The sequence below is a fragment of the Crinia signifera genome, chromosome 6 (genome assembly GCF_055691185.1).
Source record: "Crinia signifera chromosome 6, ASM5569118v1, whole genome shotgun sequence".
Taxonomy (NCBI): Eukaryota; Metazoa; Chordata; class Amphibia; order Anura; family Myobatrachidae; genus Crinia; species Crinia signifera.
This window is the reverse complement of record NC_139222.1, coordinates 178,569,358-178,585,665: the sequence shown is the minus strand read 5'-3', so window position 1 is coordinate 178,585,665 and position 16,308 is coordinate 178,569,358. Positions and strand designations below refer to the sequence as shown.

Genomic DNA, 16,308 nt, shown 5'->3' with positions numbered 1-16,308 from the left:
TCAGAACTGAACTGGTCCCTAAAAAAATCAGTGTTTGAAATTTTCTTGAAAATTTGAGAATTTGCTATTCATATTGTAAGCCTCCTAGTGTCCAAAAAAATTAAAAGGAAGTTGAAATAATGATGGAAACATAAAGTAGACATATGGTCTATGTTAGTTATTAACTATTTTGAGTGGTATGATTATTTGTCTCACAAGCAGAAAATTTAACATTTTGCAAATTGCTAAATTTTCCATTTTTTTACGACATTTTGGTATTTTTCACAAAAAAACACAGACTGTATCGACCCAAATTTACCACTAATTTGAAGTACAATGTGTCACGAAAAAACAATCTCAAAATCACTGGGATAAGTAAAAGCAAAAAAAAGTTATCCCCACTTAAGTGATACATGTCAGATTTGAAAAAAAGGGCTCTGTCAGGAACGCAAAAACTGGCTCTGTCAGGAAGGGGTTAAAGCTGGATACTAACCAGCAGCAAGGGACTGAGCCTCTGCAACTCCCTAAATGTGTTGTGAGCCGTGCACTGTCTTTCTCTGGGCCTGTAATAATAAATGAGTTGTGAGCCCAGCCACTCTTACTTCCTGTGTCCAGAGCACACTGAGTGGCTGAGCCTCTGCAACTCCGAGTGTTCTGTGAGCCCTGCACGGTCTCCCTGTGCCTGCAATCCATATGAGTCGTGACTCAAGTGTCGAGTCACTGACTCAACACACTCCACTGAGCTGAGCCGTGTGTCTCAACTCATTTGAATGAATCGTCTTTCCCAACACTAGGCACTTTACCTCCTCTGCCCGCCCATCTGCTATCTGCCGCAAGCGGCACTCCCCATCCTCCGCCTGCTGTCTACATTAACTTAGGTAAATAGAATTTCTGCTTAGTAATTTTAATGTTTTGTATGTACAGTACATTTTGAGTACCATAAAGAAATGCAGGGAGGACAGAGGGACAGAGAGAGGCAGGGGAATAGAGGTGAAGGGGGGATGGAGGAGTAAAGGGGGACAGAGAGGTGCAGGGGGGACAGGAGGATGGAGAGGTAAAAGGGGGACAGAGAGGTGCAGAGGGGACAAGAGGATGGAGAGGAGCAGAGGAAGACAGATGTACCAAGAGGTTCAGGGGTTGGAAAGGTGCAGCAGAGAACAGAGGGACATAGAGGTGCAGGGGTATGGAGAGGTGCAGGTAGGACAGGGGATGGAGAGGTGCATGGGGAACCGAGAGAGATGCAGTGGGGATCAGGGTCAGTGTGTTCGTACAGATAGATTATATCACCTTATTCCCCCCCCCACACAGTCTGACCCTTACCCTCCCCACTAATGCCTAAACCTAACCCTCCCATTGCCCAGCATTACCCTACCCTGTGCAGAATGTGTAAGAGAGGCATTAAGATGTGAGATCTATTGTCTAATGGGCATTAAGGCATGTGGCATAATGTGTAATGGACATTGTAGTGTTTAGCATAATGTGTAATGGACATTATAGTGTTTAGCATAATGTGTAATGAACATTATGGTTTGGGGCATAATGTGTAATAGGCATTATAGTGTTTGGCATAATACGTAATGAACATTATGGTCCGTGACTTAACGTGTAATGGGAATTATGGTACAAATTTTCGGCACGCCTACGATGCGCAATGTCCTTCTTTGTTGACCATTTTGTGAATTTTTATGTAATCTGTGTGGCATGTGAATTTTGGCTCAATCCATGTGGCATTATGTCAATTTTGTATACAATAATGTGTAGAAGTGGTATATGGTGTGGTACACTACACTCAAGGACACTCCCCCTTTTCACGAGGCCACGCACCCTTTTTTCAAACCGCGCGCGCACAACTGCATCTTTCGTGTTTGATGCCAAGGTGGGCCTGTGTATTTAAAGGCCAGGGCCTATTTATAATCCCATTCCCACCCTCTTTCTGCTCTCTCTCTCCCCCTCTCCCTCTCTGAGCGGGCACACTGGCACCACTATCACGCCGCCCCCCCCCCCCCCCCTATCATGGTGCCCCCCCTGTCATTTTCTCCTGGATCCGCCCCTGGTGCAGTACATCCTGCCTGAAATGTGAGAGACAAAGTAGCCACCTCTCCTCTTTTCCTAGTGTGTCATTTACATTGTGGTTCTATAACAAATACAGTAGCACCATTACATTAATAAGAATAGAATAGTTTCTTATCCACAGTTGTCTGTTTCTATGATGAATGGAATCTTTGTATGGTGGTTCTATAAAAGCACCAATAAATGAATACAAATATAACATCTTGTAATCCACCATGGTTTCAATAGAATCTAATGCCATGTTGAATAAGCCACAGTAGGTTGTTGGGGATTGACAGCAGATTATGGACATCAAAACCAACCTTTTGTAAATTGACATGAAACCACTGTCATACAGTGGGTTCTACAGTATTCCAAATAAAGGGCCCCTTACACTTGTGAGATTTTGTTAGATTTGACCCAATTCAGATGGATTGGGCCAATTTATCTGACAAAATCTGATGTGCCTGTGTAGGACCGAATGCACAATCCCGTGCGCATTGGGTCTAACCAAGAGATTGATCCTCTTGCACATAGGATAAATCTCAAGTCAATCAGGTCCAACATGTTGGACAACAAGTTGGACAAGTGTAAGGGGGCCTTAAGCTGCTTAGTACATTTAACCCAAAGTATGAACATATAGGGAGGCAGGTGTTAATACTCGCTGTAGCTTAAAAATTATTTTACAAAATATCCGATTAATGCCACAATTTGAAGGTTGCTCTAGATCAGTGGTTCCAAAACTGTGGTTCAAGTACCCCTGGGGGTACACTGCAGACCGGTCGGTGGTACTTGAAATTAATATTGGTAATGGCGAAAATAGAGAAAAATGTCTCCCGGTATCAGAATAAATTTTTCATTGCCGTGGAGATGAATCACGTTGCATCACTTCCGGTTCTGTCTGCAGCTTCATCAGTGTTTCGTCGTGCTTTTGCCCAACTAACAATCCACTGGGAGCTACCCGTGCTGCCGTCAGACATCAGCGTTCATCAGATGAAAGCAGCATTATTAATCTTACAGGCATTAATGGGAACCCTGCAGACAGTACACAGCCAGAGGCCAGACACTGAGGGACCCGATTCCTGACCGCACACTACTTCTCCGCTACTCCTTAATATAAGGACACACATAAGGATATGCATTCCACTCAATTCCACTCCACTCGTAAGTACTGTGGATATTTCAAATTGAGAGGAGTGGGTACTCATAAATGAAAAGCCTAATCAAGGAGTACGATAGAGAAAAAGGGTTGGGAACCGCTGTTCTAGACAAACTAGAAATAAAATTAACTTACTTCAATTATAGCAGAATCAATGTTTGCTTGTATGTAGAGGAACCCCGACTTCAAGTATTCTGAAACGGTGCCGGGATCTGACTCATTTGAATAATAAGGCCCTACAGAATGAAATAGTGTAAAATATTAATAATGCCCATAGAGATACTTTGTACATAACCTGTTGATGTACTGATACTACTGTATATAACTTTCCGTGTATCTTAAATATGTATTTTATGTGGGAAACTCATCGGGGGAAATTTACTAAGCTGGGAATTAGACTTCACATGTGCTGTTGCTATGGGCAACCAATCAGAATCTACTTCTTATTTATTTAGCATGCTCTAGAAGATAGTAGTCAGGATCTGATTGGTTGCCCATAGCAACATCATATGTGAAGTCAAATTCCCATCTTAGTAAATTTCCACCATCATGCTTTATAGCAATTTCTGTACAGTATGACTTTTTAGCTCGCTATTTGGTTAACCCAGACTAAAAAAGACATTCTAAGTTTTACTCCTATGATTTGTGGTCATGTCAGTCTGCTCTCCTCTCACCAGTCTGGTAAATATGTGTAACACTTATTACAGTATGGTAAATGTTCCACAACCTTGTAGGAGTGATGTGGTACACCAGTGGCGTAAGTCCGTCCCGGTTGCCCAGAGGCAAGATAAATATTGGTGCCCCCCCCAACACACACACACAGCATCTTATATAAATATATGTATGCATGTATGTATGTTATGGATATTATGTTTATAATAAAGAGTGTGTGACATCTATGGTCCTGCTAGGAGGAGGAGACAGCCACAGAAGCGGTATCAACGGCTTTCAATTAACTGATTCAAACTCACAGTGAAGTAGAGGTGCCCCCTTGGGAGCAGGAGCCTGGCGGCAGATGACTCCATTGCCTCCCAGAATTCTGCATCTGTGGTACACTGTATACACACACACACACACACACAGAAGTGTAGGAAAATTGGCCATTCTGTAGTAATTCTGGGTGATGTCTGCAGCCTTCTGTATTGAATCAGCCCCATAATATACAGTATATTTAAAATATGAGGTTATACTTACAGACAGATGATACCTTATTTCATGAAAACACAGCTGCATTAATTGTATGTGTTTGTTTATTGACAGCATAAAAATGACACACAAGCGTAAACAGATCACAGTCAGTTTTATCTTAATTTAAAATTGTTACGGTTTGGTATTTCTCATTTTGATCAAATACATGTACTTGTTTTGACTTTGCATTCCAGCGTGTATTACAGTTCCAACTTTTCTCTGGATGCTAGAACTGCTAGCATTGTTCTGGGACTCTTATTATTGAAAATCTGCACAGCTGGTCATCAGACTATGAAGGTTATTCTGATCGGTGCGGCCAAACGTGCGTACGTTCCATATTAACGTACGCTATCCGTACGCGGCCGTTGGGGTTAAGTCCACCCACAACTCAGCCGCATACGTACGGCCAGAAACAACGTCTAAGGGGAGTGGCGTACAATTGAGCGTACGCCAACGTACATGGACGGGCCAGCCCTTACACTCCGACAACTGGCGTACAACAGAGCGTACGCCACCGTTTACGGACGTCTCTCGTCCGTCTTCCCACCGACTTCTTGCGGAGATCTGAGCGTACGCCAGCTTGCACGGACGGGTCACTATTGTTTTCAATGGAAAACTCAGCTTATGTCACCGCTCGTGAGAGTGAGCGTACGTCCGTGTACGCTGGCATACCCTTCACATATATGGACCTGCAAATCTTGCCTTTCAACTAGAATTCTGACAATTAATTAATTATTCTATTTGTTATTCAATTATTGTTTTCTATTAACTCAATTGTCTACCTTAATAAAGACCCTAATAAAACAACATTTTAACCATCATTACATGTATATTTGTTATGTTCTAATGTGGCATTTTAATCACTATCTATGTGTCCCCATATTGCTGTTACTTTTAAATCAAGTTATGTTGGTGTTTCTGTATATGTACTAAATTATGTCCATAATTAGTTTGTCCAAAATGTGTAACATGTATACCTACCCTGATGTTATGTGTGATGTTTTAATCGAACAACATTAAACATTCATGCATTTTCACTATGTGTTATTTTACTCAAAAACACACACTTTCACACATCAATCATTACCCCTCACCTCAAATTACAAATATAACTTACATTACACATCTGTATGTACCTGCCCTTACAAACCCTCTCACATATTTATGATTAAAAACACAGGCAACTTCTAACTGTAAAAACACTTTTATTTATAACAAAACTGAAAGGGGGGGGGGGGGGGAATTAAAGCAGGGCCTCCAATCGGGTAAACAGAATTTGCAGATATAGCAGGGTCAAGAAAATTTCTAGCATTATCTGGCCCACATCATCCTGGTGCTGTTCAGTGTCTGTAGTGAAGGGATAAAAAAAAAAATTAATATATAACATACACAAATGTTTGTTGTATTTGTACATAATAAAAAGTTGTGAGTTATGTGTGAAGGCCACATACATTTTTAAACTACATTTTTAAACTACATTGAAGATGGGTCTGCTGTAAACACAGTACTAGGGGTGGGGGTTGGGGAGGGGGTGGGAGTGGGGGTTGGGGAGGGGGTGGGGGTTGGGGAGGGGGTGGGGGAAGGGGATGGCGAAATTTGGTGGGCCCCAGCTTGACCCATTGTCTCCTCCTCTTCCTCCTCCTCTTCTTCCTCCTCCTCTTCCTCCTCCTCTTCCTCCTCCTCTTCCTCCTCCTCTTTCTCCTCCTCTTTCTCCTCCTCTTTCTCCTCCTCTTTCTCCTCCTCTTTCTCCTCCTCTTTCTCCTCCTCTTCCTCCTCCTCTTCCTCCTCCTCTTCCGGCTGCTCCTGGGCTGCCTGGTCCCGGGCTGCCTGCTCCCGGGCTTCTATGCGGGCTCTTGCCCGTGCTGAAATGTTCATGTTGATGGCATAGAAATCGAAGAATGGGTGTCATAAAAAAGGGGGAAAGAAAAATTCACATTAGTCATGCTCATAACCTTCCAAATTATCATTGCTGTTATATTTCAGACATTTATCATGCAAACTAATTGATATGCTACACCCAAAAACTGAGCAACTACTTAAACCCCCCCCCTATACACCCATATACACCCCCTATACACCCCCTATACACCTCCTATACACCCCATATACACCCCCTATACACCCATATACACCCCCTATACACCCCCTATACACCCCCTATACACCCCCTATACACCCATATACACCCCCTATACACCCCCTATACACCCCCTATACACCCATATACACCCCATATACACCCCCTATACACCCATATACACCCCATATACACCCATATACACCCCCTATACACCCCCTATACACCCCCTATACACCCATATACACCCCATATACACCCCCTATACACCCATATACACCCCCTATACACCCCCTATACACCCCATATACACCCACATACTCAGGAACATATTTATAAAAAGTACAGAAAACATTTGCAAAAAAACGCAGACATACTAGTAATAAAAACTTACATCGGGCAATATGGCGGCGAAGTGTACAAAGCAACACTGGCTGCCGCCGGCGCAGGTCAGACCAGCGCCGCTCAACTTGCCCCAGGCTTCTGCGGACGCCGGTCCTGGAGTATATTAGGCGGCGGGCAGCAGTATACGCCCGCCGCTTGTCCATATTCGACACATTTGGGCCCCTGGGCCCCAGGTGACGGTCCATGACCTCAACCAAGGCCAACAGCTCCTGGGTCGAAAACGGCCTAGCCCTGGTTGAAGTCATAGTGGCAATGGCGCAGTTAATAATTGCAGGTACATATATCACTTTTGGTGCTTGCTGATTGGTCTAAAAAATTGTTTGTTTGGTATTAACTTTATTAATCCTTCTTACATTAACAAACTGGATGCGAATAGAAACTTACGCGGACCGTTCCGATATACACAGACCAAAACCAACAGCATGCATTCAATGTATAGAGAGGAACTGTATATACAGTGTGCGGAGAATAATACACGCAACCGCCTACTAATAAATACGCTGCTTAAAGGGCACAATACACCGATTTTCATGGAGAGACGTACTGTATATACAGTGTGCGGAAAATAATACACGCAACCGTCTACTAATAAAAACGCTGCTAAAAGGGGCACAATGCAACATGTTGGTGTATGACAATTTCATACTCATTACATATGTAACTAAAGCATTATAACGTGATGTTTTGAAATGTGACTCACAAAGCATACACGAACTCCAACAGATACCAGCTGACAACACTCATCATTGGAATGACAGGTGCACACATTTCACGATGTAGCACACAATGCTCCACAACCTGTGTATGTGCATATACAGGTGATTGATCAGGTGCGTTGAGACCTGCGTAATTTAAGCGGGAATTATCGGCGGGAAATATCGGCGTAAATGAGCAACTACATTGCGGAGAAAAATATACGCCCCCTTGTTCATGGCGGGAGATTAACATATAAATATTCAGTCAGATGCAGGCCACAATTGCTGCAAACATGTCTAGTTCAGACGATTCCGCAGCTGAGGACGCTCTCCAGAGAGCAAGAGCAGAATCCTTGCTTGAAAGGTTGAGGCAGAGGGAGCAGGAGAGGACAAGGAGGACCCAAGACCAAGCGGGCCCCTCACTAACAGGCCCTGTTCAACCTCCACCAGCTCCACAAGGGCCAAGCAACCAGCCAGAACAAGAGGTTGCATCTCTCCAAACAGGTGTGACCCAGCAGGTGCATGGTGAGAGAACTGGGGCCACCAGAAAACAAGCTGCAACATCGAGGGTGAGGACTGAGCAGGATACCACCACCAGAAAGAGAAACCCTGCATTTGTAGAGGCAGAATTAAGAATCTTAGTGCCCAGGGCACGCGAATGGATAGAATTGCCAACCAGGAAGCCGGGTGCCAGTGCAAGGAGAAACCTTTGGGACAAGATCACAGAGGAAGTGAACCAGGTGTCACCAGTGGTCAGAGATTGGCTTGCGGTGAAGAAAAGGCAAGTGTGTTTGTCCCCCTGATAATGTCATATGTGTGTATATATGTTACATGTATGTTTAGCGAATAATAGAAAGGTGTGTTTGTAGATAGTGCTACACTTCAATGTCACATGTGAACACAACCATGTCTAATAACCCACATTGATATCTGAAACATGCACCATTGGTGTGATGTGAGGTTATGGGCACAGTTCTGCTCATGTGAAGTATGTGATGGGACAAGAGAAAGTGTGTTTTTGAAAGAGTTGTTGTAACATGTTCCATATGATGCTACTGAAACAAGAATGACCAAACTGTGCACATGTAGCTGGTGAGAAACTACACATCCCAGTATGCCATCCCATAGTTAAATTACTCCATAATAACCACACTGTCAAGCTATGGTGGAATGTGTAGTTTCACAACAGGTGGAGGTGCATAATTTGGCCATGGATGATGTCATTTCTGCATAGTGATCTATGTATGTGTATTTACTGGCCTAATGAATGAGATGAGACACTGAAATGCCTCCTAATGGAGACATGAATGTGTGTGTGGGACACATATGGCTAAAAAACATAAGATCACCCACACTAGGAAATGTCACGTAGCACAGTGGTGCACATATCTCATGGTGATATTTGTATTTTTAAACTTGTAGGTGGACTGACTTCAAAACGGCAATGAAGAGGAAGATGACTGACCGGTACAACCACAGCATGTCCACCGGGAGAGGGCCTATGCCCGATCATTTGGAGTATACCCCCCTGGAGCAGGACGCCTTGGACGTCATTGATGTGGGCGAGGTCAGGGGGATCTCCAATATGGACAGTGAGCTCCCGGCGGAGGTCTTTGCTGCTGCTTTTGATGGTTAGTCACAGTAATGCATTGTATTTGGAAAGATATTTTTTAGTGCGTATGTGATGGTGACATTGTTTTCAATTATTATCCTAGCAGAAGCAGAAACCCAGGATGCACCGGCAGCATCTTCCTCTGCAGAGCCACAGGTGGAGCAAGTGGTCCAGCCTCCACCAAGACGTCACCCCCAGCCCCAGCCACAGGAGACATGGGATGAGAGCGTGTTGGTGATGCTGGAGAGGATCGAGCAGCAAGGGGTGGATGCTGCGATCCGTCAGCAGCAGGTGGGGGAATTTCTGGCGGAGTGGAAGGCCACAAACAGGCTGCAGTGTGAGGCCTTGAACCGCATTAATGACACTCTGGCGGCTGGCATGCAAAGCATTGGCCAACACCTCAGCCGCCAGAATGAACTTCTTGCGGAGCAGCTGACCACCGCCAGGTCCCTAAGGGACAATCCCCCATCTGCTGGCCCACCCCAAGCTGCTCCCCAACCTTCCACCTCTGCTGACCCTCCTGTGTCCACTAGGGGAAGACGCCGCAAGCCAGCTGAGCCAAAGGCCCCTGTCCCCAAGGCCCCATCTAAAAGGGGGAAAAAAGGGCCCAAATAATGAGACCTGGTTCACTTCCTCTGTGGTTGGGCCCCAAATGTTTAAATTGCACTGGACATCTACTTCCTGAGTTGGCCATCTATCCATTTTCGTGCCATGGGCATTAATGTTCTTATTTTGACCTCTACAAATGCAGGATAAATTTTTGGTGGTGTGTATCTTGCTTAGTATTCACCCTGGTTGTTGCAGTACGTATTCTGGTGTCCCCATTTCTTTCACCATTGCATTTGCAGGGTAACACATGTTTGGAGATATGCAACCTCTTGTTCTGGCTGTTTTTTTTATTTTTGTGTCTATTTTATTTGTTTATTTGATTTCTGACATTAAAGTGTCAAATAAGCTGTGATGCTGAACAGCAAATAAATTTATTTTACCAATTAAATCAAAATTGTGGTATGTGTAATTTCTTGTGTGAAACAAATACTACATTTATGTGTACTTACTGACCAGGGTATTTTTGAGCATTTGTTGAAGTGTGGTAGAAGTTTCCCATGTGTAACCCTCTCCATGGCCATTCCCATGTTCCTATCCAACTTTTCCCTGCTAATTAGTTTGTGTCAGCACATGTGCAGAGCAACTTAATAGGTGAGAAAGCAGTTTGTGTGCAGGTGAGGTAGCTCCTACAGTAGTAGGTAAAAGCAGGTCCAGAACAATGCTTTCCTCATGGAGTGGGTGAGGCAGACAAACAAGGGTGAAAAGGTAAATTTGTGTAGGAATGCATATGTGTCCTCCCTAAAAAAAGATGTGTGAATCGGCCAAACATGATAAAATTGCTTGTGAACAAACATGTATAACTTTTTAAATATATATGATTTTACAGTGTCATAAGCAGATGTAGGAATCCTTTGTTAGAGAGATGTGAGTGCAATAATGTGATTGGTGGCATCTTACATCCAGAGTGTAGTCAAATCCAATTCATAGCAGATGAGATAGTGGTACAGTTCTGTATTTTGGGTACTATACAAAGATTGTGTGCAAAATAGTGGGCATGGGCTTAAAACATTGCTGAAACATCCTTTGTAGGTGTTAGATGTGGTTTATGTTATTGTATCCTAAATACAAAACCTATGTTTGTATTAGAGTGAACACGTTGACACATGTCGACTTGTGTAGATTGAGTGTGCTACTGTGTAAAGTCTATGAAAGCACGTAGTGAATGTGTCTAACTGTTTAGCAAATACCTACCTTAGCATATATAAGCAGGTCTTAAAAAGATTCTTACCTTAAATTAAACAAACCTTTAAATGTCGAGAAGTATAGAAAGATAAGCTTCCAATGTGTTTGCGTGCTGTGTGTGGCTTGCAGGTAGTGAAATCATGGTTTGGACTTACTGTAATAGACTGCAGCATTGCTTATTACATTCAGGTGTATGTGTTTGAGTAGTAATCAGCGTTAATTAGCAAACTCAGGCGCACGCTGGCATGCGGTATCTGTAGGGGTGGTCTGAGCTGGCGGTTAGCGGCCGCCTGTTTGGTGTCCGAAATGAACGGTGCTTTAGGCGATCGTGCGGTAGTAGCACCGCTCATTTTTGGTGCACACCCCCGTGTACGCCCATATTTACGCCCATTTTCCATCATTATTTCGGCCGCTCCCCTCAACACGCCCCTATGCCGCCCCCAATACCCGTACTCTCGCGTACAGGTTTTTTCGCACGTAGAGACCCGTCCGTAAGCGTTGTTGAGTGTTCGCGCCTGCGCATTAGCGAATTTACGCATGCGCAGATCATGAAAAACACCGGGACGTACGCGTACGGCCCGGCCGCTCCAACCAGAATAAGGCCCTATGTTTTCTGCCATTTGGGGCTGTACCTTAGGAGGACCTTAAAAGCTGAGGGACTTCCAATATAGTGATTGAATAGTAGACATTCTGATAATAAAAGTTAATGATTAAATCCAGGAAAGGCAGAATGTGGTAGAAACTCCAGAGCAATGGCCAGCAACATGGTATTCCAGTCAATGTGGGTGTCAGGATTAGGAGAACCAGCCATTTGTGGTAGTGGCTGTCAGAGTAAATAGAATGTTTTGATCCTTCAGGGTATTTCCGGAGTACTCAGGGATGCCCACACCACACACTGTGGGAATCAAACCCATGACCTCAGTGCTGTGAGGCAGTAATGCTAACCATTAAACCCGTACTGCACCATAGTTCAATCAATGTCAGCAACAGCAGTGCTGCCCAAATGACTGATATAAATTGCCACTCCTCCATTTCCTGAAAACCTGCACATGCGCAGAAGACTCTGTAACAGTACCAGAGTCTTCTTGCTTGTGTCACTGACTAGAGAGGAGGGGGCCCATAACTTAACTGCACACAGGCCCCATATGCACTTATTTCATCCCTGGTGTGTAGGATTCAACTAACCACACACATCTGAGGATTACACTTCTTCAAGACAAGAGTCCATATGAATTACTTATTGGCAGGCCATATAGATTGTATAGGAGGCAGAGGCGTGAAGTGGGGGTCAATCCACATGATAGATAACTGGTTTATTAACCAGATAGAACACATGTATAGGGTTAACGCAGCAGGTATGTATAATACTGGTACACAGTGCACTTATATTACCAGATCCACCCGGGAAGCACACACTTGTGTTTGTATATACAGTGATGGCAATGGAGTATGCACAGATTGGCTCACATACAAGTATTGGTAGCAAGGTGGTGGTGCAGAGGAAATAGCAGGGTCACTGTAACACCACCATGCCCCTGTTAAGACTCTAAGAAGAACGCCCCTTCAGTACGGTGCTGATGCTTGGTAGAGAAACAGGTACTTGTTTCCTAGCACAGCACCCACATTTTCTACGTACGGCCCCGTAGGGAAATCGCATCGCATGGGCCATTATAGCGGCATGCAATGCGGTGCGATGCGATTTTTTCATGTATTTTTTTTCTCATTGTACACCATGATATTGCATTGCATCGCATGTTCCGCAAAATCGCATGCGATCGAATGTGATTTTATAGGGTGTGCGATGCCATGACATTAGGTATACAATAATATGATTGTATGTCCCAAAAATAGATGTAATGCACCCCCCCCCCCCCCCCCCACTATCCACGCCACCCGAAGCAACACATCCTCCGACTTTTTCATTACCCCACTATCCACATTGGCGGGGAGTTGATTTTATATAGTGTGGCGAGCTCAGCGAGCCACCGAGCCCGAAGCGTGTCGAGCGTTGCGGATTACTTTACATGTGTTCCGCGTCCCCTCGCGGGGCTCGGTGGATCGCTGCGCTCGCCACACTATATAAAATCAACTCCACGCCAAAGTGGATAGTGGGGAAATGAAAAAGTCGTAGGACGCGTTCCGCCACCCCTCGCGGGGCTCGCTGCGCTCGCCACGCTTCGGGGTGGCATGGATAGTGGGGGTGCGTTATTTTTGGGACATACAATTTATTGTATACCTAATGTCATGGCATTGCACACCCTATAAAATCACATGCGTTTTTCATGGGTTTTTTTGGTGTCAGTTTGTAGATATCATCACATGGAATCCAAATTAGTCTACCGTGTCCCCCGCTACAGCCTCTCCAGTACAGCTGTTCTCAGAACACTTTACTGTTCCCAACTGGAGTCCATGTGGATGGAAAAGTATTAAAAGCGCTTGCCACGCTTCGGGGTGGCGTGGATAGTAGGGGGGGGGGCGGCGTTAAACCTATTTTTGGGACATACAATCATATTATTGTATACCTAATGACATGGCATCACACACCCTATGAAATCACATGCGATCGCATGCGATTTTGCGACAGATGCGATGCGATGGCCCGGGGCAGAATATATTATATATTACATAGGAAAATCGCATCGCACATCGCATGGCCCTAAAATGGCCAATGCAATGCAATGCGATTTCACTAAGCAGAATACCCCACTAAGCAAATAGCTTAGTGGGCGCCGTGCTAGGAAACAAGTACCGAGAAACACGATGGCACACAAGGTCAAAAGGTCTTGCCAGATAGAGACAGCACATGGCATTCTCTCGAAACATTACAGAGCATCAGGAATACCTCCACCATGATGAAAATGGGGGATGGCTTGCAGTTGCAGCAATTATCACAGGGCCATCCCCCTCCTTACCAGTGGTTCGGGAGTCCCACCTGGCTCAGCACTAAAGTTGGGAGGTATAGCATGGTGTCTGAGCAACAGCGTACCTTGGCTATTGTATGATTGCATAATTTGTTGCTTTGATCTGTTTATGAATAATAATGGGAAAACAAGCACTGTGAGATTAATATATTGTATGAGGATTTAAATAAGGGATTGTTCTGGGAAAACTGATACACATGATCTGAACATAGAATATATCACATGGTGTTTATTTTGTTACTTCTAGAATTATTTATGGCATGGTATTTACCAGGGTTTGCAAGGTAGTCATTTGGACTTGCTATATCCTGGATGTGGTATTGGATATGATACTTGAAATGATCATAAAATACCACAGCAACTGCTGTGTGATTTTGCACATCTCTCAGTAAATCATCTTCACGTTGGTATTCTTGAATCGTCATTCCTGCAAGTAAAAGAAAGTTTTTATACAGTAGATCTCTTAGCTAGACATAAGGCTTTAAAGGTTTCACTGGTGCAAATGGTCCTCCAATTGCCCTCATTATTAACCCCATACAAGTGGCAAAGTTTCTTTTTACAATATTTTATTGCAAATTACAATACATCTATACAGACAGTCAGTGGAATGGCTCAATGAAAGAGATAATTATTTCTCATAATACAGGAACATTATAGGGAAGCCATTACAGCAAATAAAAACAAGTTGAAAAAAGTAACATAGATTAAGCATATGAAGTCAATGAGTATTGCACAGGTTGGACATATTAAAAGGGGTATTGATGGATGCTGCCATATCTGGGGGGGGGGGTGTTTAGACTAGAGTATAAATGTATGGGAGACATATAGAAAAATATTTTTCTGCTCCCTCTACTTATTAATAGACATTTCCAGCCAGTCCATGTGGGACAAATAAAACTTACTCTGTTTTAGAAAAGTCATCAAAGTTAGCGCATCAGAGGAAATCCATTGGCAGCACTGCAGCTGCAGTTTTCACCAATGATTGGCTTGTACGGTACCTGTACCTACTCATAGAACCACATCTAATTTATCCTCTGTCTGTTTACAATTTAAACAATTGGTGTCTGAGGAAGCACCAATAACAAATCCCAATGCAGGGGTAAAATAAGTACAGGTTGAGTATCCCTTATCCAAAATGCTTGGGACCAGAAGAATTTTGGATAAGCATTATTCCGTATTTCAGAATATTTTTATACTTCAATGATGTATCTTGAGGTATCTTGCATTTATGTTGTACAAACACATCAAACACATGAAATACACACAAATATATTTTATTTGTGCACGAAACAAGGTTTTAAAAAAATTAAACAAAGTTTGTGTACAATCTCAGAAACTGAATTTGAATGCCAAGCTATCAAAGTAAAAGTACATTTTGGAGACTGGTGTTCGAAATAATTTGGATAACGGATGTTTGGATAAGGGATACTCAACCTGTATGACACAAGAATTTATCATTCATCTTCGTTTATGATGCTGAAATGTATTTTTATTTTTATTTAATTTAACAAAAGACTTGAGAATAGTCATCATGGGCAGTGTGGGAAACGTAGGCAATCCCAGTCTTTCTTGTGTATAAACAAAGTACACATCGTATATAGGCATAGATAACAGAAAAACACCATGGTAAAGCTACAAAACAGCGCATCAGTCTAAAACAACAACCACCAATTTAAAACCCTCAGTCAAAGTAGGAATTTATGATAACAGAGCGGTGACATAAATGCGTATTTGAAAAGAAACAAATAAAGGGATCTGAAGTTGGGGATACTTCTCTTGTAAAGTGTTGTGGGAATAAATAGTCATATAAGGCAGGGCTAATAATTGTTAAATGTATAGAAGCCCAAGAAGACTCCATGTTTTAAAATCATGCGTTAGAAAGCCAGATGTAATTTGTGGCCTATAGGAAGAAATTGTGGCCTATAGGAAGAAATAAGGTGATGACTGATAATGCCTTCATTTTCGATCAGGCATAACGCCAAGCTAAGCATGTAGTATGTATCAAAAGATTATGTATTAAATTAGTTGGAAAAAAGGAGGGGCATATGTGTAAAAGCCCATCCACAAGGGCAAAGATTAATGTTTTTATTTGAGGTTTTTCTTGCATTTCATGATTAGAATTGCTCACTGTCCTAAGTCATCCTTAGTGACTTGGTACAGTATATGCCATTTCAGAGCTTTAGATTTGTGTTCCAACAGCCAGATTCGACAACAAATCTTTAGGTGTATAGCCAGGTTAACACAGACCAATGGTCCCAAACTGCCAAACTGGTCATTTAGATTTACATTTAGAACAAGTAAACCATGTCACAGAGGATGTCCCAATGGAAAATGCTTTGGTACTGCTCCTTTTGTCACACATATTGAACCAATTGTAAAGCACAACAGAATATGCTACGCTATATAAGAAACTGTAAATTAATTAATTAATA

At 43.1% G+C, this 16,308-nt stretch overlaps 1 protein-coding gene across 4 annotated transcripts in view; it reads right to left on the bottom strand.

Annotated features, from left to right (window-relative positions):
• LOC146008704 (ABC-type organic anion transporter ABCA8-like) overlaps nt 1–16,308 on the bottom strand; it is a 230,709-nt gene that overhangs the window by 136,499 nt on the left and 77,902 nt on the right. For all 4 annotated transcript variants that reach the window (XM_083148276.1, XM_083148275.1, XM_083148277.1 and 1 more), the window contains exons 4-5: nt 14,148–14,303; nt 3,323–3,423 (exon numbers count right to left, since the gene is read on the bottom strand). In XM_083148276.1, coding sequence (XP_083004402.1) covers nt 3,323–3,423; nt 14,148–14,303 — 257 coding nt within the window. The remainder of the gene's footprint in view (nt 1–3,322; nt 3,424–14,147; nt 14,304–16,308) is intronic.